This window comes from Ictidomys tridecemlineatus, chromosome 2 (genome assembly GCF_052094955.1).
Source record: "Ictidomys tridecemlineatus isolate mIctTri1 chromosome 2, mIctTri1.hap1, whole genome shotgun sequence".
Lineage (NCBI taxonomy): Eukaryota > Metazoa > Chordata > Mammalia > Rodentia > Sciuridae > Ictidomys > Ictidomys tridecemlineatus.
Window position 1 is genome coordinate 147938854 of NC_135478.1, and position 27648 is coordinate 147966501.

General features: G+C 47.7%; 1 protein-coding gene across 1 annotated transcript; it reads right to left on the bottom strand.

Moving 5' to 3' along the window:
* Positions 1-508: 508 nt before the first annotated feature.
* On the bottom strand, positions 509-3830 carry Evx1 (even-skipped homeobox 1). The gene is made up of 3 exons (XM_005319147.4): positions 3404-3830; positions 1625-1893; positions 509-1048 (listed from the first exon to the last, which is right to left on the bottom strand). Exons 1-3 carry the CDS (start codon positions 3828-3830, stop codon positions 509-511), a joined length of 1236 nt encoding a protein of 411 aa, XP_005319204.1.
* Between the last annotated feature and the right edge of the window lie 23818 nt (positions 3831-27648).

The window sequence follows — 27648 nt, forward strand, 5'->3', positions numbered from 1 at the left end:
GCCATCCTCAAACCCCTTGCTATGCCTTGGAAAAGCTGGTGAAGATTAATCTCTACCTGCTCTGCATACACAGCATTTTGTTCAAAGAGACAGCAATTTCCCCTTCCAGTGCTTAGCCTTGGCAGAAGAGAGAGGGCTCAGGTGAGGAAGGAGTGCGATATGGGGGCGATGCAAAGGGTCCGGATACGCTGTTGCTGCTAAGTTTTGTTTAGCTGTTGAGCCATGGCTTCAACCTCGGTCAAAGGTGGTGGTAGCGGTGAAAAACAGCAAAGAGAGGCCACCCTAAAGGAAGCTCTCCTAATCTCTCCTTTCCCGTCCCCCCTCTGCTCCTCAAACACGCCAGCCACTGCCGCTTCCTGGGCGTCCCCATCCTAGAGGCCGAGTCCCGCTTGTCGTTCGCGGCCCTCTCCTTTCCCCTCAGTTTCTTGGGGACAGGAGAGGCACTGGCTGAGTCCCCGGGAGGGGGCCCCCACGGGCGTCCTGGAGCTGGCAGCCCGCGGGCAACCCCTTATCTGGTGAGGGGCACCTCCTCCCTCTGGTCCAAAGCGACAGAGGAAGCCTTGCTCAGCACCGAGGGAGCGAAGGTGAGGAAGGAGTCCGAGCGGGAGGTGGAGGCACAAGTGAAGTCCGAAGCGGCGGCAGCCCTGGGAGCGAGCCCGTTGGCGGGGCCGCTGTGGCAGGCAAGGCAGGAGCAGGGGCCGCCGGCCGTGGCGCCCAGTCCGTGCGCTGGGCCCGGGTACAGAGGCGGATGGCGGAAGGCGCACAGCAGTTCGGGCCGCGGGTAGGGCTGCGAGAGCACGCGGAACGTGTCAAGCGGGCGCAGGGGGCCGCTGAAGGGAGAGGCGGCGGCGGAGGCAGCGGATGCGGCGCCTAGACCCACGGGCGAGTAGTACGGCAGGGGCAGGTGCGATGGGAAGGGGTAGGGCAGACCGCCCGCGGCCGCAGCGTGGCTCATCATGTACGTATAGAAGGCGGGGTCAGCTGGGTGAGGCCACGTCATGGCCAGCCGCTGCCGCTTGTCTTTCATGCGCCGATTCTGGAACCACACCTGCGGAGAGGAACGGAGCAGGTTCGGAGGCTGGACTAGGCCCAGGGCCATCAGCCCAGAAATCCTGTCCCACTCTGGGGGACTAAGTCCACAGCTCAAAGGAGAGAGAAAACAAACCAGCTGGGCCAGGCCGGGCCCATCACCACCACCTGAAGTTAGAGTCCTTTCTTAGTAAGGTCAGGGAGTGACTCCAGTCCCTGTCCCTCCTTCCCTCTGTCCACGTGGTCAGGACCCCCAAAAGTGTCAGAATTGGCGTGGGTGTCCAAGTAGGGAGGGGACTAGAACTCCATCCCCCTGAGGCGACAGAAACGCATCCATTTTCATCCCTTTCGTTTGGGGCACTTCCTTGCCACTCGCACAGTTATCCTATCTCTGTGATCTATTTGGCTAGGAAAAGCACGGAATCAACCTCCTGGCAGCGGTGTCTACAAAGGGGCTGTCAGGATAAATCTGCGCTCACTAGCCTGGGAGATCCCAGGTCCAGATTTCAGGCATGCGACTTAGGGAGTGGGCAATGGGTATTTCCTTCCCGCTAAATGGGTGCACACCCGCCTCGCGCGTCCTGATCGCGCATACCTTGATAGTGGTTTCTGGCAGGTTTAAGGCGGCTGCCAGCTCGCATCTCCTCGGCCTCGATACGTAGTTCTCCCGGTAGAATTCTTTCTCCAGCCGCGCAATCTGCTCTCGGGTGAAGGCGGTGCGGTAACGGCGCATCTGGTCACTGGCGCTGCAGGCCAGGGTGCCTGGCGAGCCGCCCCCACCCCCGCCGCCGCCGCCGGGACCGTTGCTCTTGGGGGCCTCGCTGCCGCTGTTCGGACTGCCGGCCAGTGCCTCGGAGCTGGGCCCTGCGCAGGGATCCCAGAGTACACACGTGTATACACAGAGACACAACAGACACACAAACGCTGCTGAGGTGGGAATGTAAAGGGGCAAGTTGAAAACAGACACCCCCACCCCAGGCCACCTCAGTCACTGCCCCCGGTGGGATGGGGTGGGGACACTCCAGGAGGGAGGACAGGGGCTTGCCATTGGGATAGAGAACATGGAGAGCTTTGGGAAGGCCTGGTCTGGCTACTGTTTGGAAAGCCTGGGTCTGAGGCATGCTAGGTACAGAGGCTCCCAGCCACCCTCACCATCTGCCCCCTGGGCACAGGCAAGGTACATTCCCATTGGCAGGAGTGGGCAAAGGTGTGCACATCTGGCAGGCAAATGAGTTGAGATGCACCTCTGTGCTGGAATGTTGTGAACTCTGGGACTTGGTGCATTGTAGGATGCTGGGCATGCAGTTTCCTTGCTCTTGTGTGCCAGGATGCCAGAATAGGTGTGGAAATGTGTACCAGGCTGCACATATTACAGATGTGCTATGTTTGACTGGAACACAGGTTGTTTTGAGGGTATATTATAGTATGGAGTCTGGGTTGATTAAATGATAAGAGGGGATGAGGTGGGGGTAGTTACTCAAGATAGTTGTCTGCCAGGGCTAAGAAGTAGTATCTATCTTCCTACTATTCCCACAGCTTTGTGGAGAAGTGTCTGCTGATGGGCTCTCCCTCTCAGTTTTCTACCCATCTCAGGCCCAGGAATTGTTAGCACAGAGGGAGATTCCCTTCAGGGTCATCTGCCCCACACCCATTAGCCTTTAGTGGGGAGGGGTTCTCCAGTTAAAGCATCCCCCTCTTTGGGCCTACCCCCTGAGAAGGGTGGGGCTGCAGCCCCCTGCAGCTTCTTTTCCTTTAGGTGGAGAAGTGGGAGTAGGAAGGGAAGGCGAAGGGGGGAGGGCCCTATCCCTGCCTTTTCAAATGCAACCGGAGACCAAAGGCAATTAGACCATTGGGACCATTTCCGACCTGGCGCCGCCAAGCCCGGGAAGTGACAAGGTAATTTGGACCTCTGACCGACATGCAAACTGGTCGGAGGGCTGCAGCACCCGGGCCGCCAGAGTCCGACGCTATTTTACGGTCCTTTATGGACTCCTGGCTTCCGCGCCTGGATGCGCCTTACACCCCGCCAGCCACAAACTCGCGTTTGATCTTGCTCTACCCGGGGAGAAGGTGTCTTCCCCAGTCAGTTGAAGCATTCCCACAAAATACTGGGGGTTGGGGGTGCTCTTTGAATCCCCCAAGCCCAGGACTTGCGCCTCCCCCTCCCAAGGCACAGCTGTCACCCTCAGTCCCACCAATGCCAGAACATAGTAGGAGACCCCCTCCAGGGCGCAGATAGCAAGGAAGAGTTACTCAGGTGGGTCCCCCCCAGCCATCCTGCCCTGGGGGAAAGGAGTGTCTTCCTTCTGATCTGAGCCGGAGTGAAGGGTGGGCACAGTGGGAGGCCCGGGGAGCGGAGGGGCGCGGTGGCTACCTTTGCTGTGCTGGTACTCGGCGTTCCCGGTGGCGCAGTCCGGGGTGCAGCTCACCTCGATTTCTTCATAGAAATCCGACTCGGTGTCTGAGCTACTTGGTTGCCCCTGCCCAGAAAGGCTGTCGGCCGAGGGGGCCGGGGGTCCCGGGCCAAGCATGGCCGCCCCAGCTGCCCGTGCCTCGGCGCCCAGCCCCGCCGCGCTGCCTGCTAGTCCATCGACCGGCTCCTCCTCAGGACCTGCCCCACCGCGCTCCCGGGCCACCGGAGGGCCGGCTCGCGGGCTGAGGCAACCATGGGGCACCATCTTCTCGGATGGATCGGGTAGCGGGCTGCCCACGGCCTCGGACAAATTGGAGACCCTCTTGCCAACCAGAGTGCCAAGCTGACCCCCATCCAGAAACATAACCATGTCCTTTCGGTTCTCCATCCTGGGGCTCTCCGGAGGGGGGAGGGGGAAGCCCCAAGTGAGCTCCTAACCCCCGGCTCCCAGGGACCCTAGCAGCCGGATAGATCTTGACTGCGAAAGGGAGCGAGAAGCCAGGCGAATGGACGAGCGCAGAGTGGTCGGAGAGTGATGTCGACGGCGACCGCGGAGGTGGCGGTGGGGAGCTAGGGTCACCTTGTGATGCGAGCGCTCCTCTGTGCCGCACAGCCTCTGGGAGGAAGCCCCATTGCCCTCTTCTTTCTAAGCTGTCATCCTCCTGCTGCAATCGTCATTACAGTACCGCTGGTGACGCCACTCTGCGAGCGCAAGTGGATAAATAGAAACGTCTGCCACAGGGAAGATGAAAGGAGACCCGCAGCTAATGGCTCAGCAGTGATGCGCCAGGTGTGGGCCTCGCTCGAATGGGGAGGAGAGTGTGAAAACAGACAGAGAGACACACATACTGAGAGGGAGACACCCAGGCAGAGGGGATGCAAATGGAATTCAGCAGAAAGAAAAGAGCTTAAGGCGAGCAGGCGAGTTCCGCAGAGGCAGCGGGACTCGATATTTGAATACGCTTTTGATTTTTTCTTTTATTGTTGTTTTAACTTTTGGTTTCTTAACTTGGTGCCCTGCTCTAACACTGATGAAAGAATCCATAACTGCATTTTGGAAGTGTGAAGGCCGGCTTACAAACCTCGATTCTCTCGGCATTATTACAACTGCTTATCCAGGCAGCTAACCTCAAACTGGCTCCGAAATCTTTTTACAAGCTACCGAAAAACATATCTCCCCCCCCCCAAGTCCCAAGTTGTCTGGAGTGCTTGAGCTGAGGTCTTCTTTGCTCCCCCTTCTTCCCCCACCCTCTTCTGTCTCCTTCCTCTTGGGAATCAAACTTTGTTATTTTTCTTTCCCAAAGGTCAAGAGATGAATATTTTATTTTTTTTTCCTTAAAGACCAGCATTAGCTTCTGAATCAAAGTGTTTGATTTTTTAAACAAATTCTCCCTCCCCATCTAGATGACCTTATGCTTTCCACAGCCTGGCTTGACCTCAAGGCGGCTGTTCAGAGAAGAAATCGCCTTCCGTTTGATGGGGTCTCACCGGCACTGCAGGTATGTTGTGGGAGACATTCCAAGAGTGGTCGTGTTTCTTTTCTTGACTGTATTTTAAGGCATTCGTTCAGAATCAACGAATTCTCCTGGAAACAGGTTTTTCCAGTGAAGAGGCTCTGGCTAATGCGGCCCTGCTTAGGCGGGAGGCTCCCAGCTGGGAGAAGGATCCCTTTCATTTGGGGATTTAAGGCAGGAACTGACATAGTACAGTGTGCTGCATTGGGGTCAGCAGAGTTTGGATTCACAGGGTCCTTTCCAGGGGAAACCATCCCTGGCTTTAAAAGCTGGGGGTTGAAGAGAGGAAAGTCACTGAAAATGTTCTGAAAGAGCAACTTGGGGACAGAAAACAACTGCCTTCAGAGGGAAGTGGGGGCGGGGTTATGGAATTTGATGTTTGGGGGAGGCCGCAGACTCCCAGGAAGGCAGGATAAAATCCCTTCAAACTGACCCTTAGCAAATGTGGGGTCTGGCAGGTGGACTGGGTTTCTCTCCACTTTGCTGAGGACAGGAGGTGGGCACCTTCTGGGTTCAGCTCCTCTTTCTCTGTCCCACTCCCAGGAGCTTCTATTCTTGGACAGCCAGTCCAACCCAGCCAGAAAGGGTGGCCCCTGCCCCTCTCTCCTTTTCCATGTCCCTTGACAAAGCCCCAGCTTCTAAAGAAATGTTTCTACCACTACTTTTTTATCTTCCTTTTCTCTCCTTTTTTGTTTTCTCTACTCTCCCTCAAACTTCTTATCCTTGGGGTAATAGAAGTGGTGGAAGAAGCAAGGGGTTTGAGGACAGACAAAAAAAATCTCTTCCTACTCCTGTTTTTCACTTCTTTCCCAATTCAATAAGATATTCATTAACCTTGCCCGGGGATAGGGGCAGATGTATCTGGAAGTAGTGTCCACATAGATATCTCCACTCCCTAGGAGTCCCAAAGCCACCATCTGCTGAGCACTGCTAGCCCAGAAATCTGGGGAAATGTTTCAGAGATCAAAGATGAGCAACTGGGAGTAGGAAACTGAAATTCCAGAACCTTTTGCTGCCATGGGGAGTCATCCATGGATTCTGTAATGCCCTGCCTTTTCCCACCAGCAGCCAGAACCTGAGGGAGCCCTGACTTGTTCTCTCCTCTGTCAAAGTCAAGATTCATGAGTCTTAGCGTTGCCTGGGTTGCCCACTCTCTGTGAGGCTTGAGACTGGGTAGCATCCAATCTCCTTCTTCATATCATGCCACTTTCTCATAGACACCTCACTACCCCCACTCCTTGGAGCTGATCCTCAGGAACTCCAGGCTCTGCTGCCCTGCCTCCAGCTTTGCATTCAATGGGAATGTTCTATGTTTGATCCTCTTTTCCTCTGGATTTTCCCTGAAGATGAAAGCAGATGGGATGTGAGATCAAGGAATGCCACTTAGTCTCCTTCCTGGGTGGGCGGGTAGAGCAGGCTTCCCCTTGCATCCCCTGGAGAGGGCTAAAGGTGCAACCTCTACAAAGGACCTGCCTCCTTTAAGCTCCAGATCCATAGCTTCAGCAATATCTCCCCTCCATCTGGACCCCCACCCATACCTTTCCAGACTTCAGCCCACCTTTTCAAAGCAGCCTCCATTTCTTCAGTCCTTAGAAGGTACTGAACGCCTCGGGTTCATGAAGAAGAAAAAAAGTCAAGCAAATGTCACTTGCAAAGCATCCTTTCATCAGTAGCAGGTGAAAAGAAAAAGGTTGGATTTTAATGAGAAGATGAAAAAAGGAGGGACTGGTAAAAACTCTTCTTTTGGATTTTCTTGTGTGTATGGGGGTGTGCTTTAATACCCTCACTATTGTATCATGAAGGTTATCCACTGAACAGCCCAAGAAGGAAGGTAAATTCGGAGTGCCCACCAATTCGGCAATCCCACCGAAGCCAAAAAGCTGGCGACTGCAGCCAAAGTGGGGTCCAGCCTACTCCCCTTCCCCCATCTCACTTCCCCCGCTGCCCCGGGGGCCTGCAATCCCTTCCCCCGCTGGGCGACAGGCTCGAGTCCAGCCGGCTCCTCTCAGATTGAAATTCTCTAGACTTCAAAAGTTCCCTGGCTTGCTTCCGCTGGGGCTAGGCTGGGCAGGGGTGTGTGGGAACCCCAGGGAGGCGACTTGGAGATAAGATGCGCCGGGGTCGGTCGTTTTAAATGGAATTGGAAACCCAGCTTGGGCCACCAGACTTGCTGAACCGCTGAGATTGCTTCACTTCCCAAGAAAACCCGGCTCAGGAGAGCAGTGGCAGGGTTTAGGGGCTGACTCAGTGGTCCGAGGTCCTCTCGGGTGCCATTCTTTGTGGCCCTGAGCACCTTCCCAGCCTGGAGTAGGGTGGCTCTGGACAAGCACACACCTTGGCCAAAAGGAAGAAGAGGGAAGTCCTGGAACAAGAGCCAGGAGCTGGTTTGTCCACTTCGTGTCAGCAAAAATTTGATCAGGGGGAAAAAAATGTTTTTGTTTCTCTCTTCCATAAAATGTCAGAACAAAGGGAGCTTCATCTTAAACAATAAGTGTTGCCCAGCTGTCATGGATATTTCTCTCCGTCCTAGGGTGCCTTCCAGGCTGTGGGTGAGGCCATTGCTTTCAATGTTCCTGTGGTCTGGGTCTCTGTAGCAGGGATAGCCACAGGCAGTGGTTCTGGTGATCAGTTCCCTCTTTACTGGCAGCTGCCAACGCCCCTTTGGGAACCGACCACCACTGGTTGTACCCTCTAAGAAATACCCCTGGGAGAACACCCCCTTAGAGAGCAAAGTCCACTGGATCTCGGATTCCAGAAGGTCAGGCTTCCACAGGAGGGGAGAGCATAGTTGAACCACTCCTCCCACCCCTCCTACAATGGGCAGCAGAGGGAGTTGGTGGCAGTGTACAGTAGCAAAACACCACCCATTTCTCTTACAGATAGGCGGAACCTGATGCTTCTGGAACTGTGGTTTGGACAAGCTCTCTCTTTCTCTTCTCCGCCTGCCCCTGGAAGAGCTGTGGGCTGGGCATCTGGGACAGGAAGCTGGATGCTTTCTGGCTCTCCCAGACCTGCTGCTCCTCAGGTCACCCAAGGCAGCCAGCCCTACCCTGCTTCTGCCTCTCTACACCTGTCTGCCTGGGCTCCTGAAGGCAGGATCCTGGCAGCTTCCTAGACCTGATGTATGGATGTCTGCCTGAGGGCTCTCACTCCTAGCCATCTGGAACAGGAAGACCCAGGGCAGAATTGACAGCCAGTCAGCCAGGCTCCCCAAGCTGATGCTTGCCCCTCCCTCAAGCCAATGACTACATGGACCCAATGCAGCTCTTCTCATCCAAAAGCAGTTTTCCAGCACCAGCACACAAAAGGCAGGGACAGCTTTCTTTACCATCATTGCAGGTGGTATGAGTTCTGCCTTCATTACTGTCCTGAAATTTGCTTTCATTACAAACACAGTAACACCCATTTCTCCTCTAATCTACATAGGTTCCTTTAAAGGACATAACAGTCCTTTTCTCTCACAGTTGTGGGTGACCAGTGGTCCTTATTCAGATGGCCAGGGTCTGGCTGAGTGTCACCACCAGGCCTGATTCTTATTTGAAGGCCTCAGTCCTCCCTGGCCTTGAAAGATGCCTCAGCCCCCAACAATCCCTTAACTCCATAAGGCAACCCCACAAAGGCAACCTCCCAGCTCGGCTTGCTGGACCTGGTCAGTCCAAGGGCCTCTTAGTGAGTCTTGCCTGGACTTAAAAGTACTTAATGGATAGAAGACTCAGGCAGGACCCACACAGCTGGTCTAGTCTTCACACTGCCATCCAACACCCACAGCACACATAGTCACAGTCACATACACATGCACACTTTCTCAGGAGGGCAAAAGAAAACCCACTGATAAGAGCAGTCACTGTTCTAAGCATACCACGTGTATTAGCTTTTTCCATCCTAACAGCAGACCCTGGGAAAAATATTATGGATCATCCATAGTTTGCAAGCTGAGAAATCTTAAACCCAGGAAGGCTGCTAGTACAAGTAAGAGGGTTCAAAGTTCTCCCTCTGAGTGGGTACTGTGGTGCGTGCCTGTAATCCCAGCAACTCAGGAGTTTGAGGCAGGAGGATCAAAAGTTCAAAGCCAGTCTCAGCAACTTAGCAAGGCCCTAAGCTATTTAAATAAGACCCTGTCTCAAAATAAAAATAAATAAATAAAAAGGGTTGAGAATGTGGCTCATTGGTTAAGTACTTCTGGGTTCAATCCTGGGGAAGGAAGGAAGGAAAGAAAGAAGGAAGGGAGGGAGGGAGGAAGGAAGAAAGGAAGGAAGGAAGGAAGTCCCTCTTTCCTGAAACCCACTCCAAAACTGGAGGTGTGGCTCAGTGGTACTCACTAATAAGTATGAAGCATTAGTTTCAATCTCCAGTTCTGAAAAGAGAGAGAGAACCTTGAGCTGTAAACAAGGTTCTAAGCATGGAGTTCTGTGAGACTTTTCTTAAAAAGAAAGAAAGAAGGATGAGCTTGGGAGAGGGACAACTGAACTCTGGCTAATCCCCTTGAGCAGCAAGAAAAGTAAAAAATCATTACAAACTATTTGGAAACTTGCCTCTATATGACAGAGAGCAGAGGCAGAGGCCTGCAGGGAGGCTGAAGCCACTCTCAAATATATGTTGTAGGAGAAACTAATTATTGGGCTCAGGCTTCTGGGATCTTTGAGGTGGGAGTTCAGAATTCCCAGGATCTGAGTTCAGAAATATCCAGAATATCATTGCAGCAGCTGACCCTAAGAGACAATGCTCAATCCCTCTCTGACCATTAAAACTTTAATGGAAAAAAGCAACTTTCTGGAAAGGAGCAGCACTTACCAGGTCCACACAGCCATTTTTAACCTATTAGGGGTATGGTTCCTTCACATGTCTGGCAGTTTTCTTCCTAGACAGATGCAGGGACACCAAAGTTGGCCTTCAGTTCTTGAGTTGTCCCCATCTCCTACATTCCCTCTAGAGTCACCACACAAGCACAATCACCTGATCCATTAGTTAGGAATATACTTTAGCCAGGGTCTTTTCCTTTACATGGTAGCTTCCTCCCTTAAACTGTCTTCCAGGATTGATTGACCCAAGGAACAAAATACTGAAGGGCTGGCCAGGCCTTCCCCATCTGTGACCTGGCCAGAGCACATACACTGCTCAAAACCCCCCAACCCTGGTCCTGCATTAGGGTAGAAAGTGACCTAGCTGTGGCTTCTCCTGTAAAAGGAAGAATTTCCCTTAAGATGAAGACTGAGGACCTAAGCAACTTAAGGCCAGGTTATTACCACATTACTCTGTGAGCTCTTTTCCTTATGGAGGGAGGGGATAGGTTCTCAGTAGTTTTTTGTTTGATGTTGTTCGCTTGGTGGTACTGGGGATAGAGCCCAGGGCCTTGCACATGCTAAGCAGGTGCTTTGCCACTGAGCTACATCCCCTGTCCTGCTTGTTTTTTGTTTTAAGTAGATTTTGACCAGAGGCAGAACTTTCCAGGTGCTGGAGGACCCCAGGGTCAGATGAACTTAACTGCCTTGTCCTCCCCTGACTTAACACCCAATTCTCATCCCATCTATTAATAGTAATAAGAGGAAGCCTGCTCACTGTCAGGTTGGCCCAACCACGGGATCCTGGTTCCCCAACTGGCTGGAATCTTAAATCGTGTGACCTTTTCTCTACAGATTAATGAGCCTTTAATGCTCCCTCCTGGGTACAGGCATCCCTGTGAATCTGTTTTCAAGTGTTTTGTGTCTCCCTCGGTTCCCTGAACGGTGGCGAGACCAAGGCTATGGAGGAGGAGGAGGAGGAGGAGGAGGAGGAGGAGGAGGAGGAGGAGGAGGAGGAGGAGGAGGAGGAGGAGGAGGAGGAGGAGGAGGAGGAGGAGGAGGAGGAGGAGGAGGAGGAGGAGGAGGAGGAGGAGGAGGAGGAGGAGGAGGAGGAGGAGGAGGAGGAGGAGGAGGAGGAGGAGGAGGAGGAGGAGGAGGAGGAGGAGGCCATACTCCCTTTCCCTCCCGCGCCGAGTCAGAGTCTTACACCCTGGGAGAAGCGGCAGACTAAGAAGGGCCGAAAGGACCTCCAGGTGTCGCCGGTAGAACCACCCCTATGTCCCCTCCCACACCTGAGCGGGTGGGCAAGTCCAACTAGGTGGGCGGGATGAGCCTCTCCCTGCTTTAAAACGGGAAAACCTTTGTGTGGGGATATCTGCGGACTGGCTAGAGACCCCACCCTGCCCAGAACAGTTCCCCCTTCTGTTGGAGCTTCAGAGCGCCCGATGCGGGTACAGACCCTCCCGCTGTGAAACTCAGAGAGGTTGAGGAACTTGCCCATGGACACATAGCTGAAAAGTGGCCAACCCAAGGTTTTAACTCAAGTTATGTGTCCCCCAAAGGCCAGTTTCTCGCTCCGACGTTAGCGCTGCGCCCCCAGGACCAAAGACCACGTTCCCCTAACATCCAATCTCGGGTATAATTGAAAGACGGGGACAGGCTCCACCCTTCCCAAATAGGTTAGGCGGCTGCGGTTCTGGCAGTTACTGTTAGTATCAAAGAAACGGGGCACTGCAGAAAGGGTGGCTGAACAGCAGGAAGGGCCTCAGGGCGCCGCGACGTGGAGGGACTGTGCGCTCCAGTCCCGGAAGCCTGTGGGTAAGTAAGTGAAGGTGCGCGCGTGCCCGCGGCGGTGGGTTTCGGGAGTAGGGGACTGCCATCAGGAGTTTGTCGCAGTGAGGGAGCGCAGGAGCAATGTCAACCCAGAAGACAAGGTGCTGAGGAACCAGGACAGGAGTTCGGAACACAGGCTCCTAGTGGGGAGCCTCAGCCTCTTCCGCTCCTCTCCAGGGCTGCGCCAGCTGCAGCCCAGGCAGCGTCCCTTTCCGGCCTGGGAGTCAGTCAACCAAACCGTCCTGTCCCCGCAGCCCTTTTCTGGGTCCTCCGCCCCTGGCTGCCGCAATGACAAAGCGCAGCTCCCGAACTGCTGTCTTGGTGCGCCCCCCACTGCCGATCGCCAGAGACGGAAGTCGCGGCTCGTCCCAAGATCCTCGCTGGCTCTTATCCCAGAGCTCTGCCAGGGATATCAGCCCAAAGCCCCCATCCCCAGAAGGCAGCCAATCTACTCTGCCCTATGAGCCAGCACAGGTGGAGGGTCTCGGCCCTTTAGCGTCGGTTTCTTGGGACAAGTAATTAACTGCAGGTAAGGGCTGGAGGTAGATCACCTGTGATGTCATTTCCACCCCAACTTGCATCCTTTGAGAGTGAGGGAACATGCCACCCCCGACACTCACATGCACACATCACACATGTGGAAGCCTGGATAAGGAACCTTGCATGGAGTGGAAGTGCCATACAGATTCCTCTGGTCAGCCAGTATGTTCAGTCATGAGAGGGATTGTGCCCCTCTCATGTCCTGTGGGAGAACAGAATGGAAAGAAGGGCCTGGGAGTAACTGGGAACAACCCCTTGGCCTTAATGTGACTCAGGAAGCCCAGGAAGTGGGAATTCCACGCCCAGTCACCACCACCTCCCAAACACTGGTTTCTCCATAACCCTGGGCAAGTCTTTCTTGGTCCTCACCTAGTTTTCAGGCCCACTTATATTCAAGACAGCCTGGAAGCAATGCTTCTCAGATTTCCCATCCCAGTGGTTCTTGAAGTGTGGTCCCACTCACCTGGGAATTTCTTTTTTTTTTTTTTTTTTTTTTTAGAGACAGAGGGGGACAGAGAGAGAGAGAGAGAGAGAGAGAGAGAGAGAGAGAGAGAGAGAGAGAGAGAGAGAGAATTTTAACATTTATTCATTTTTTCTTAGTTCTTGGCGGACACAACATCTTTGTTGGTATGTGGTGCTGCTGAGGATCGAACCCGGGCCGCACACATGCTAGGCGAGCGCGCTACCGCTTGAGCCACATCCCCAGCCCCCACCTGGGAATTTCTTAGAGACAAGAAATTGGAAACTATCAGAAAATCTTGGAGTGAACCCAGAAATGTGTGACAAGCCCTTCGGGTGATTGAGTTAGTTGTAAATCCAAGTTTAAGATCTGCCCTATGGATCATTTCTGTGATTCTCCACTCTGCCTAGGTGCTTCCCCCCCCCCAACCCTTAGTGTAGACTCTTATGCATGTTGCCCATGTTTGTTCACCACTGTTTTTTCTACTTTATCACCTCCATGTATCTTTTTGTGCACTTATCACCTCATGATGTCATTATCTAATTTGCTCCTAACTTACCCTCTCATTCATTCACTGCCTAAGGACATGGAAATCCTGTCTCACTCTGTAAGAGATCAGAAAGTGATCTGAAACTGCTACAGCTGGAGTGGGAAAACTTGTCCTACCTGGAGATTTCTCTCACAAAAGGAGACCAGGAACCTTAAGATGTGACTAATTGTCTTGCTAGCTCCAGAGTGGAAAAGAGCAAATCTTACCTATCTGGGTACCATGCCTGACCACCCCCTCTTCCATCCTGCTGGAGAGTAGATAGAATGGAAAGAAGAGCCTGGGGAATAAGTGGGAAAGGTGAGGAATAGAAACAGGTTTTCTGAGCCTAGTGCAGTGGCGCATGCCTATAATCCCAGTGGCTTGGGAGGCTGAGGCAGGAGGATTGCAAGTTCCCAGCCAGCCTTAACAACAGTGAGGCCCTAAGCAACTCAGTGAGACCCTGTCTCTAAATAAAATACAAAATACAACTGGGGGTTGTAGCTTAGTGGTTGAGTGCCCCTGAGTTAAATCCCCTATAGTCCCCCCCCCAAAAAAAGAGAAAGAAATAGGTTTTCTGTGAGCCCCAAGAACTGGGGCATATTAATCTTGACACATACGGAACTCTGTAAATGCCTCCCACAAACAGCTTCTTAGGTTTGAGTTTCACAAAAACACTTTGTTTTGTTTTTCAGAGCTGAGGGATAGAATCCAGGGCCTTGAGAATGCTAGGCAAGTGCTCTACCACTGAGCTAAACTCCCTACCCCCTAGTCCCCACAAGGACTTTTCTTTTTAGGACATTTTAAGATGATGATTTAGTGGAGTATCGTGCACATGCCTGTAGTCCCAGCGATTCAGGAGGCTGAGACAGGAGGATCACGAGTTGTAGGCCCTCCTGAGTAACTTAGTGAGCCCCTCAGCAGGTTAGTGAGACCCTACTCATACTTAAAAAAAAAAAAATCAAAAGGGCTGGGGTATGTCAGTGGCATAGTACCCTTGGGTTCAATCCCTACTACCAAACAAATTAATAAATAAAACGTTTTTTAAAAGTTAAAAAAGTGATTTAGGCATCTGCTCTGACTGGTTAAAAGCAAATAGCTTTAGAGGAAACAAAAGGGTCCAAGCCACATAGCTAAAGATATAGATGCTTTTTCATTCTCTCAGACTTTTCTAGTATTAGTTACATCCTGAGATGCTATTTAATAAGTTAAAAGTTAGAACAAAAGTTATAAATTAGGCAGCATGGGACCATGGTACTCCCAAGGATACCCAAAATAATGTCCAATGCCCAAGAATAAAGATAGCTATAAATATCTTCTGAGAACCGGGTACTATTCTAAATGCTTTTCATCTACATCACTTAATCCTTGCAAATCCAAGAGGTAACTATAATTATCCCCATTCCACAGCTGGAGAAACTAAGTCCAAAAAGGGTTAAATGTTTGCTCAAGTTCACACAGCCTAATAGTGGCAGAGTTGAGATCTGAATCTCAGCAGTGTGATTCCAGGGGCCAGGCTCCTGCTTACTGAACTAAATCCCTGCCTCTGGAAGTCCTCAAAGGATTGATTTTGTTTCTAAAGGTGGCTAACCTAGTTGAAGCTCTGGAAGAATACTTTGCCAGGAATTCATAGCATTAGTAGCATTAATAATGATTGACAAGTGGAGGGTGTAGCATTGTGGTAGACGGCATGCTTAGCATGCATGCGGCTCTGGGTTCATTCTTCAATACCCAAATAGTAGTATCAACAATAACAGTTGAACAGTCTTTCTTATTCAGGTAACACTTTCATACCCACTGTCTCATTTGATACAATAGGCTGTGAAATAGAAAGAACATCTACTATTATAATCCCCACTTTACAGATGAAGACACTGAGTCCCAGAGAGATTAAGTACCTCCTCCAGGGTCTCTCGGCTAATGAATGGCAAATTGAGGAGCACTATTATTTCTTCTTCTTTTTTTTTTTTAAAGTGGGAGAGGAGAGAGAGAGAGAGAGAGAAAATTTTTAATATTTATTTTTTAGTTCTCAGCGGACACAACATCTTTGTTGGTATGTGGTGCTGAGGATCAAACCCGGGCCGCACGCATGCCAGGCGAGCGCGCTACCGCTTGAGCCACATCCCCAGCCGTCTTTAAAAAAAAAAAAAAAAAAAAATATATATATATATATATATATATATTTTTTTTTTTTTTAGGGACTGGGTTGTGGCTCAGCAGTAGAGTGCTTGCTAGCACATGTGAGGCCCTGGGTTCGATCCTCGCACCACATAAAAATAAATACATAAAATAAAGGTATAAGAAAACAAATTATATATATAGTCAATGGAGTTTTTATTTTATTTATTTATTTATATGTGGTCTGGGGATTGAACCCAGGGCCTCACACATGCCAGGCAAGTGCTCTACCACTGAGCCACTACTCCGGCCCCAGCCCCACTATTATTTCTTTTGACTTTTTTTTTCCTTCCATTTTCATTTCAGATACATATTCATGTGCCATCATATCTTACCATCTATGAGCAGCCCAGAAGGACTTCCCCATCCAGCAGTTTGCTGGTTCCTCCCCAGGTCTCGAACAGGTTAAGAGGGGGATAGAGTTGTTCTTTCCAGTTTCCAGTTGAGAAAGTCAAGATTTGCAGAGGTCAGAAGACTTGACCAAGTGTACGCAAGATCAAAGTGTTAGACTCTTCATGGAGCAAAAGTTTGAATTTTGTAGTGAATTCTACAGAATGAATGAATTATTCTCAGGCCCTGCCCCATCCTTAAAGCCTGGCAATACTGACAGACTTACACAGGAAAGGCAGACAGTTGTAAAATGCCAGCAACAATGTACAAGTACCAAGACATAATGTACTGTTAATGCAAGCTTTTATTATAATGGACTTAAGTTGTTTCATTGCTTTCATTATTGGCAATATGTCAATTTTGGAATGTTTTCCTAATTATTCTGGAGTCAGCCTTACTGTTCTTGGAAAGAATTAGAAGAGGAAAGAAAGGTCACTGTGACAAAAATAGTTATGGAAAAGGCCGAAGGAACCCAGATCTGGGATTTAACTTTGTCCTGGTCCAAGGCCCTGAGGAAGGGGTTTGAATACTTTTGCATGTGGCAACAGTCTTTATCAACTGAAGAGCCAAATTCACCAAAAACTGACCAGGTTTTCTTTCATTAGAACTGTGCTGCCATCACAACTCCCATCTTTTCTCACAGGCAACTAAAAAAGGCATGTGCCTTGACACCAAATGAAGAATATGGCTTGTACGCTCATTTAAATCTCATAACAACTCTCAGAGGGAGAGACCAGTCTCCTCATTTAATGAGTGAGAAAACCAAAGTGTAAAGAAGTCCAGTAACTTGTCTGAGGTCACAGGATAATAAATAGGAGAATCAGGGAGAACCTCATGCTTGTAAATTTTGTTTCCAATGGCCTTGAATTCTCTTTCTCTATGGACGTAGAGAGGGAAGCATCAAGAAGCTTTTCTAAAGTGGAGTGAGGCCTCAATTTCTAGTCCGGGAAGGAGAAAGACAGATCCTAGGGGTTTGGGGGAAAGGAAGTTGATCTTTAATTGCAATGAGAACCTAACTGATAATGAAGCAATGCTCTCCAACTTGCCCAGCCAAGACTTCTGGTACTTCAAAGAAAATTAGAGACATGGCAAGAGCATGTAGTCGGAAGCCAGACAGACCCCAGCTTGAACCACAGTTCTAGCACTTACCAGCCTGACCTCGGGCAACCCAAAGCTGCAGGATGTCAGATCTAAGATGCAGCTGTCAGGGGGAAAATAGGAGGCTGCCTCTTGGAGCTGTTCTCAAGATTTAATGAGATGTCAAATGAACAGGGCCTTGCACAGTGTCTGGCCTACAGTGGGCACCTTGTAAGTTCAAGTTCCTGCTCATCACCTTGGCTATACCCCAATTCCACTCTAATATACCTGTAACTCTCCTGTCTCAACATCACTCTCTTGATAAATGAGAAGCAGCAGTGAATGGAAAGGAAGGGTGAACAATGACCAGGGAACCATATCATAGGTTTTTGTACCCTCTCCCTACATGGGAGCTAACATATGCCAGAAATAAATGGCTACAGAGCACAACTAGGATGCATTCACACTTCTGTTGGAAGTAAAAAAAAAAAAAAAAAAATGTGGAGATGGTAAGTGTGAAACTGAAATAAAGAATTATCTGAGCCAGGCCCATTGGTGTCCTGTAATCCCAGCAGCTCTGGAGGCTGAGACATGAGGAACACAAGTTCAAAGCCAGCCTCAGCAAAGCGAGGCCTGAAGCAACTTAGTGAGACTCTGTCTCTAAATAAAATACAAAATAGGGCTGGGAATGTGGCTCAGTGGTCGAGTGCCCTGAGTTCAATCCCTGGTAACCCCCCAAAAAAAGAATTAAAAAATTGTCTGAGGGCTCAGGATGTAACCCAGTGGTAGAATGTATGTCTAGAGTATGTGAGTCCCTAGAATCAGTCACCAGTACTAAAAAAAAACAGAAGAAGAAGAAGAAAGAAAGAAAGAGGGGGGGAATCATCTGGCTTCTAACTTTGCAATGCCATTGTAAATGGCATCCAAGACCCTTTGTCCTTTCTACAAAGGACATTCACTGGGATCTGAAATAATGAGAAGGAAAACAAGATATGCCTAGTAAGATAGTAGAATGTTACTTTTATGGTGAACTAAAGTCAGCAGATCCATAAATAAATAATAATAGGTTACAGGTATTACTCTCTTAGCTATAATGGCATTTTAAAAAAAATTTTTGGTACCACGCATTGAACCCAGGTGCACTTAACCACTGTGCCACATTCTCAGCTCTATTAAATATTTTACACAGAGAAAGGGTCTTGCTTATTGCACAGGGCCCTACTAAATTGCAGAGGCTGGCTTTGAATTTACGATTCTCCTGTCTCAGCTTTGAGCCACTGAGATTACAGGCATGTGCCATCATACCTGGCCCACAGTGGCCATTTTGAATCATGGATAAGAACATAGACTCAAACTAGACTGCTTGAATTCTTTTTTGGCAGGAGCAGGAGGTGGGTACCAGGGATTGAACTCAGGGCACTCAGCCACTGAGCCACCTCCCCAACACCATTTTGTATTATTTTGTATTTTATTTAGAGACAGGGTCTCACTGAGTTACTTAGCACCTCGCTGTTGCTGAGACTGACTTTGAACTTGCAATCCTCCTGTCTCAGCCTTCTGAGCCGCTAGGATTAGAGGTGTGTGTCACCGTGCCCAGTTTAGACTGCTTGAGTTCTAATTCCAGCTGTGCCTCTCTCATTATACTTCTGTGTGATGTTAGGCAAATTACTTAAATTCATGCCTCAGCTGACTTGTCTGTAAAATGGAGCCAATGAGGATAAAATGAATTAGTACATATAAAACACCTAGAAGAATATCTTACACACAATAAGACTCGATAATTGTGAGATATTACCATTACTGTATGTTAATTTCTTGAATGGGAGTCTGAGGGACCACCATGAGTTTCTGGAATGAAATAAAGATGAGTAAAACAGGCCTGCAGCAAAAATACCAACAGGCAGCAGCATATATAGAGAGCCCAAAAGACCTGGAGGGTTTTTTGTTGTTTTTGTTTTGTTTTGGTGCTGGGGACTGAACCCAGGGGCGCTTAACCACTGAGCCCCAATCCCAGCCCTTTTTGATATTTAGAGATAGGGTCTGAGTTGCTTAGTGAGGTATGTAAGACTGCACCCAGCTAAGACCTGAGTTTTAATACTAGCTTCACTACTAGTAGGCTTGGACAAGTCACAATCTTCAGGAGCTTCAATTTCCTCCCCTGTAGAAGGGGATGAATAATCCCTGATTTGCTTTCTTCATGTAGTTATTGGCCCATATAGAGCCCTGCTGCCTGTCATCTTAGCTTTTATCTTTGGACCACAGAGCACACAGTCCTGGGAGGAGCTGCATGTTGAGGCATTCCCTGCTCAGGGCCAAGTGATCCATTCACACATTGCCAAGTTGTAGGGATGGGAGGGAGGAGGGCTGGTGACAAAATGCCGGAACTGAGGAAGACACTGTGGAAGACATGGGTGGACTTCCAAAATAGCTCACTGCCCTCATATTGTTATCCAAGGACATTCTGCTCAGTGTCTTATAATACCTCGACTACTGTGATATCATTAATTACCAAAAACTATTCCTCTTTTTTTACTTTGATGAAAGAGATAAAGTTTGGAGGTATGGGACTTTCTCTGGTATCTGTGGGGGTGAATATGTTTTAAAAAAAAGAAAGAAAGCCAGCCAGCCATGGTGGAACACCTGTAATTTCAGGAACTCAGGATGCTGAGGCAGGAGGATCCCAAGTTTAAGAGTAGTCTCAGTAACTTAGCGAGATCCTGTCTCAAATTTTAAAAAGTGGGGGGTGGGATGGGGATGTAGCTCACTGGTAAAGCACACCTGAGCTCAATCTCCACTTACCAAAAATTAAAAATAAATAAATAAAAGAAGCCAGGCTTGGTGGCACATGCCTATAGTTTCAGCTACTCAGTAGGTTGAGGTGGGAGGATCACTTGAGCCTGGAGGTTTGAGGCCTACCAGGGCAACATAGTAAGACCCAATAAGAGGAGCTGGGGATATAGCTCAGTTAGTAGAGTGCTTGCCTCGCATGCACAAGGCCCTGGGTTCAATCCCTAGCACCAAAAAACAAAACAAACAAAAGACCCAATAAGAAAGAAAGACAGAGATAGAAGCTAAACTTGATCCTCTCACCAGATCTATTTCCAGCTTGTTGTCCCTAAACCCAAGCAGAAGTTTCAGGTGTTATTAATCTTCCTCATGAAGGTCACAGAAATCCTCCAAGAACACTTTAACTCAATCTAATAACATGTACTGAGTCCCTACTATGTCTCTACTTTGCTTATAACTCAATTACATAGTTAACTGTGACAGAGACATCTCTCTACCTCTCCCTCACCTCCTCCCTCTCTCTCACTCTCTCAGACAGGATCTTGCAAAGTTGCTCAAGATGGCTTCGAACTTGCCATTCTCCAGCCTCAGCCTCTGAGTCACTGGGATTACAGGCACACAACACCATGTCTGGCTCACTCTCTCCTTATATGATGAAAGAGCTTCCAGCCTTCATCTGTGCACATAGCTTTCAAGTCTAAAGCCCATATTCCCCTGCCACACTTTCACTTGCAACAGAAAGTAGCCTTGCAACTAAATTCTGTCCCAATGGAACTGTAAGCGGGAACATCATGTGGCCATTTCCAGGAGCATTTCTGAACCATAAGGTATAAGCCTTTGCATGGTCCTTGTTTGTTTGCTTTCAGTGCTGGTCATCTAATCCAGGGCCTCACAGATGCTACACAAGAACTTTACCACTGACCTACACCCCCAAGTCCCTTGCATGTTCTGTATTTTTCCTGAGTCCTGCCTAGAGCTTGTCTACTAGCCTTCTGGGCCTACATAGACAAAGCAAAAGGGTAGCAACGGGGCTTGCCTTGCATGTGCGAGGCACTAAGTTTGATACTCAGTATCACATAAAAAGTAAATAAATAAAGATATTTTTTAAAAAGGTAGCAACAGCACACCATGATGTGCTCTGCACCAAACCTGAAGTGCTCTTTTGGTGCTCTGCACCAAACCTGAAGCCACCTGCCACCGCCCCCCCAGGTTTGTAGGTAAGAAACTTAATCTTTTATCATGGTTAAGCCACAGTTAATTTAGATTTTGTTTTATTTGTGTTTGTTGGCACTGGGGATTGAACGGATAGCCTTATGGGTTTGATATACTAAGCTAATATATCATTAAGCCATATATTCCCAGCCCCTATTTTAGGTTTTGTGAGACTGAGAGTCAATGTTATTTGTCATTAGCATTATGTGAGACAAAGTTCTTGACCTAAGGAAGCTGAACCTGCAACTCCCATATGAATATACCATACCTATCCTGTTCATGTCTTGTCAACAAAGAGCTAAAGAGATGTCAAGAGGCTGAGTAGCAGAGCTCTATCCTAGCATGTGTGAGGCCTTGGTTCCATTCCCAGCACTGTAAAAATAAATAAGGAAGACACAGAATCATTTAGACTCTGTTCTAAAACAGAGTCATTAGAACCAAACACCTACAAGAGAATAGGAAATGTAGGAGTCATATTTTCTAAATGAGAAAAGGTGAAACAAATATCAATTTTCCCAGTCTTCCTGAGCAATGATAAAGGTGTGTGTGTGTGTGTGTGTGTGTGTGTGTGTATGTTATGTGTGTGTGTGTGTGTTGTGTGTATGTGAGTGGGGGGCGGATTTTCCACTGGTAAGTTCTACATCTTCATAGAACTGAGACCACAGTAAACTCTTTCCTATGCAGGCAGCTAAGCCAGAGAAAAAGTTGCTGGAGTACAACCAATACCCAATTATTTTTACATGTATAACGTGCTACTTTGTAAACATCATTTTACCTGCACAAATAACACTTAAGTGACATAGACATTGGGGAGGAACTGTGAAGAGGACAGATGACAACTTTTTCTGGAAATGGAATGAGAATGAATAAGCCTTTATCAAGAGCCCAGTTGAGGGGGAAAAAAAACCAGCCATCTCTTCCATTTCTGCTCTCAATTTGCTGTAAGACCTTAAGTGAGCCATTAAATATCCTGGACCTTATTAAAATGGGTGGTAATTTCATATAGAGAGGGTATTGTTAAGCCTTCTTGATTTCAAATCCAAATTGAGTTTCTGCCACAGAAACTGTAGCTTTTGTAAGCTGTGCACTTACTCAAGGGGAGGTAAGGAGATATGTTTGAATAGCTAATGCAGTTACAGATAGATATTCCATATGCTAACTTGACATAAATGCCTCAAACTTCTATTTCCTTGTTGGAGAAACATCAAGGTCTCTGGCCTGTTTTACATGCTTTAGGCTTGGGTGGGAAATACTCCTACGTAAAATATGAAGCCACTTTAGAAGTATTCCTCCATTCCCACACTAGTTATTATCACCAACAACTCATTTTCCATCCACTGTTTTATGGTAGGGAGGCTCCGCCACCATAGGCCTTCTGCTAGTCTAGCCAATTCTTTCTGGCTTCCCAGTGGAAAATGGGGAGCAGAACTCAGAATTATGACAGGGCTGACAAGGGCCATAGCTGTTACTTTTCCAGTCTCTATCTACCCTGTAGGTGGCAAGTTTGAAAGTTTGAGGAAATTCTCCTGATGGCTAGAGCTTGCAACTGATGAGCTCTGATGGCTCACGTTGCTCTAGGCTCAGGACTGCAAGTGCAAGTCCCTGTCTTGGGCTTGGCAGGACGAGGCGGTTATGTGTGGGGGCCAAAGGGATCAATCAGATTGGCACTTTCAAACTGGGCAGGTCTATTTTCAGACTATAATTGAGAATGAGAAATACCTGCCCACAATTTTAGGCCGTTGTTTCCTGGACAAAAACTCCACACCTGAAAGCAAAACTCATGCCAGCACTCTTGGGATTCTCTTCATTCTGTAAGTGTTGAGAGAGCCAAAGGTTGGTTCAGAGCCCAAGAGCCTAGATCAGGGTTATGTGCATCATCTTTGGCCCTTGGCTATGTTTTATTAAGGCTCCTGTGCAGGCAGGAGAATGGATCAATGGTCAAGGAGGTAAACTCTAGCTAGGCCTGTCCTTACCACAGTTTAGCAGAGTACCAAGCCCAACTCATGAGTGACCCGAGTACCAAGCCCAACTCTGCCACACACTGGGTGACCTTGGCCAATTCAAATATCAGGAAGAGGGATTTCTTTTTCAGGGTGCCCCAACTGTAGCAGTCTGTGACTCCAGCAAGGGACACACACCAATGCCTACATAGAAGGCTGTCAAAAGAAATGGGAGAAGTGGCCTTGGTAACATTAGGGACTTAAGAAGAGGGAGGCAAAAGATTCTCAGCTCTACTTGATAGTATTGGCAGATATTTCATTTTCAAGTGTTGGAAACTGATATTTGTTGAAAATATTTTTTAAAATTCTATATTGACCAATTACTACAGCTCTGAAGTGGCCTGAGGGGCCAATTTGGGCTCCCACAGTCCAGTAACCCAAGAAAGATGAAGACTCAGTGGGAACCTGGGACAGTGGGGGCGGGGATGCAATCACTACCACTTGGAGGTCACCGCATCCTGGACAAGGTTGGGGTTAGCCATTTGGCCGTTCTGAGCTTCCATCCAAAACAAAAATAAAAATGAACTCCCAAGGCGCCCACATGTAACTGCCTGGTCCTGCCAAGCTCAAGACAGGGACGTGCGCCTGCGGCCCGAGCCTAGAGCAACATGAAGGACCTTCCACACTGGCAGCAGATTCTGCAGCGGCCTCGGTTTTAGGGCTTGAAGAGGAGGAAGTAGGGACACCTAAGCCCGCACTCCCTGCAGTGGCCGCCTGGGCTCTGCTGGTTGCAAGCTCAGGGAGACCTGCAGGTGCCGGTGACGCGCGCGGCGCCGGCGGGCCCCGGGGCTCTGGCGCCTCCGGCTGTGCGCACAGTCACGCCGGCGGAGAGCCCCAGGGCTCGCGGCCTCGAGGCGGGCGGAACACTCGGGTGCTGGCGGGAGGGCGGCAGGGCCGGGGCCCAACGGTTCGTATTTGTTGGGAGGAAATTCGACGCTCCAGGAGCGGTGGCCGGGTGTCTGCGCCCTTTCCTGTCTGGGCTTAAAAAGGATTCTCCGTCTGCTGAGAAAGACTCGGGCTGCGGGCTGCGAGGTCCAGGCCCTCTGAATCGCAGAAGCCCTGCACCCACCAGGGTCCTCGCCTCGACCCGCCCCTCCACTAGAACCACGCTCCCCGATCTGGTGCTCCTTTCAAGACCCCCACTTATTCCAGCCTACCCTCCACCCGGGAGGAGCTCAGCCAAGTTCAAATAAAGAAACCCATTTTCAAAATCATTCAGTTTGTATGAAGATCTGTAAAAACAGATTGCAGCGTGCGAAGACAATGTCACTTTGGTACTATTGGTGAAATGGGAGAAATAACACAGTCTAGTGTCCCATGTTTTAGGCAAGTGATAAATTTTGTGTGTTCTTTATCATGTTACAAAGGAAAAGAAAAAGTAAAGCCTTTTGGGAGGCAGTTTTGACATTTGTAAGTTTGGTTGTTACTCAGTTTGTCTTCAAAGTGTCAATTCTGGAAAATTTTACTACATCCTACGTTCAAGAATATTTACTACATCATTTTCATCTTAATGAGAAAATGGAACCAACTCAATAGTTCATCAATATGTAAGTAAAATGATGGTTAAATAAAATGTTTAGCATAGATATACTTGATATGCAAAGGAGATCTGTGTATTCACAGGCAAAAAAGTCTAAGCTTACATTAACTGAAAAGAGTAAGTTGCAAGGAAAAAAATTTGTATAGCATGATTCCACATTTGTTAAAATGCAGAAAGAAATTCTAAGCAAATGTCTGCAACTAATCAGATTTGATCAGTGACTTTTCATGGGTGATTATATAGGAAACATATGTATATTTTATATGCACATATATCTGGAGGAATATATGCCCAACTGTTACTTTGGAGCAGGGGAGATGTGGAGGAATTAACTTGCCACAGCATATATTTTTTTCAAAATTTGATATCTCTCTAAATGAGCATGCATTAGTTTAGTATTTCCTCCCACACAAAACAAGAATGATTTTTAAAAATCGTATCCCTTTACCATCCCAAGACTACTAGATTGTTATCACTTGTCTGCTTCTCTCTGATCTTTTCATTACTGTGTTAATTTTCCCTTCAAACTCTTCTGCCTGTACCGTATCTAAGAAAACGGCATTCCTTTCATTTTCACTTACGATTTCCTGTTTTATACATGCACATAGTTTTAAATCTTTAAAAAATGTTTTATTAGTGCATTATAGTTACACATAAAAGTTACATGTATTTTTGACATATTCATACATGCATTTAATATATTTTCTGTGTTCCCCAGTACTTCCACTTTCCCCCCTACCCCCTCTCTCCTTCCCATACTCTACTGGTCTTCCTTCTATTTATTTACTGTTTTATTTTTTAATTGGTGCACTATAGACATATATAAAAGTGGAAATCACTGTGATATATTTATACATGTAAATCTTTTAAACAAGAGAAAGAATATTATTTCCACTCAAATCGTTCATACAATTTAAATGGAAAGATCTGGTATAGTATTTTTTGACCCTTGGAAGTATGACAGGTTTTGTATTCTTTGTCTGTTTGGGGTGGGAGTAGGGGTTGGACCCAGGGCCTTGTGCAGGTCTGGCAAGTACTCTACCAATGAGCCACACCCCCAGCCCACCATCAGTTTTTTATCCCTTACTTCTCTCAAGTTCTGTATCAGTTTGGCCTGTTATGTTCTGTAACTGCACATATTCTTTCTCAGTGCAGCAAACCAAAAGAATGGATTTTTAGGGGCTGGGGCTGTAGCTTAGTGGTAGAGTGCTTGCCTAGAACACATGAAGCACTGGGTTTGATCCTCAGCAGCACTACATAAAAACAAATAAATAAAATAAGAATATTCTTTCCATCTACAACAACAACAAAAATTTAAAAAGAATAGATCTTTAAAACACAGTATTTGTTTCTATTCAATTTGGAAAGACTTTATACTGCCTGGAGGAATAGATTGGAAAGGTGAAGAAGATTTCCAGGGGCAGGAATGGGGGTGGGAATTGCACTCTTGGTTGAAGGACAGGCAGTGGGAATGAGGCTGGGGGAGGAGGATGTGAGTTGGAGCTTGGGCTGTGATTCTGGGATTGTTTAAATCAGTCCGAACGTTGTTCCAAAAACTTGATCTCAGTTCATACTATGGGAATGAGCATAGCCACACTTCAAACATTTAGAAATGAAGGGGTTGTCTGGCATTTTAAAATATTCATACAGAAAAATGGCACTCTGCAGCAATAAGCAGGGAGAATCCACCCCCCACCAGGATCTGATGTGGTTCTTATTTACACATGAAACAACATCACATTTCCTTAAGCAAAAATCATTGGATATTCCAGGCTCAAACTCATACAATGTAACTCAAGATTTTTGCCCAGTCTCTGACATCTCTCCTTTTTTCTTAAAGTGAGGATCAAACCCACCGGTGCTTTACCACTGAGCCACATACCCTCTCCTTTTTAGTTTTTATTTTGAGACAGGGTCTGGCTGAATTGCCAAGGCTGGCCTCCTGGCTCATCCTTTCAAGTTGCTGGGATTACAGTCCTGGAACACTGTGCCCAGCTTCTTCTCTCCCCACCCCCCCCCAGGCTTTTAATAGGCATTAATATCATCAGGGTAAACTACAGGTGCTCTGCATTCAAATCCTGATCCTTCAATATATTAGCTTATGACTGTGGTCAAGATATTTTACTCCTCTGTGCTTCAAGTTTATCATCTCTAAAATGGAGCTAATAACACTACCCAATTTGCAATATACCATGTAGTTTTTAAAAGCCAGCGGATAGGGCTGGGGATATAGCTCAGTTGGTAGAGTGTTTGGCTTGCATGCCCAAGGCCCTGGGTTCAATTCCTAATACCACATAAAAAAATAAAATAAAAATCAATGGATATAAGGCTTGTAGAACAGTACCTCACACATACTAATAGTTTCATAAAAGTTAGCTACAATTAGTATTTACTCTTTTATCCCCCCCCCAAAAGCTTATTCTTCCCCACTCTGCCTTCTTTAAGACACTGTCACCTCCACATTGTACAGCTTAGTGGCTTTTAGTGACTACCAAGTGGTGCTATCATCACAATTTATTTTAGAACATCTGCACCACCACTCCCAGTAAGCTCCTTCATTCCTTCATAATCTTTTATAATTAATTGCCCTTCCCATCTCCAGCTTGAGACAACTACTACTTTCTGTCTCTATAAATCACATTTTCTGGACATTTTCAGTAGATGGATCATACAATAAGTGATCTCATATCCAGCTTTCTGTACTTAGCTTAATATTTTGAGGTTTACCCATGACACAACATGAGTCAATAATTCTGTCTGTTCTGATCAGAATAATTTTTCTGCCATCTCTATGAAAATTACATTATATGACAAGATTGAGAATTCATAATTAAAGTCAGCTCTTACTACATCTAGGCACTCCAGGTCCTGAGTTAAATGCTTTATTTTCATCATTGAACTTAAACTTTGCAACAACCTTATGGGCTAATTAGATGACACTATTATATCCATATTCAAGTTGAGGAAAGTAAAGTTAGAAATATAAACTATATTATGTTATGAAGCTAGTAGGTGGCAGACTGGGGACTCAAATCTAAGTCTCTGGTTCCAGAACTAAAGCTAGAATCACTCATCTTGCATTTTAAAATGAGTAAGTGGTCTTTGAATTACATACCTTTCTTCTTCACAAAAACAGAACAAAACCCAGGGAAGCATTCATATTAGCCCATGATGGAGAAATGACCACTGGTATGTAAGGAATTCTTACTCTATCATTTTCTCCACACTCATGCTACCCTGTTCTGAGATCTTCTAGCTCCCTTGGTTTAAGCTGGTGGCCTGAGGACTCATCTCTGCTGGATCATGATTTTCATCTCTGAAGAGTTGGTCCTAGGGAGTTTTCTGGTATACCTTCAAGCCAGGCAGTCTGA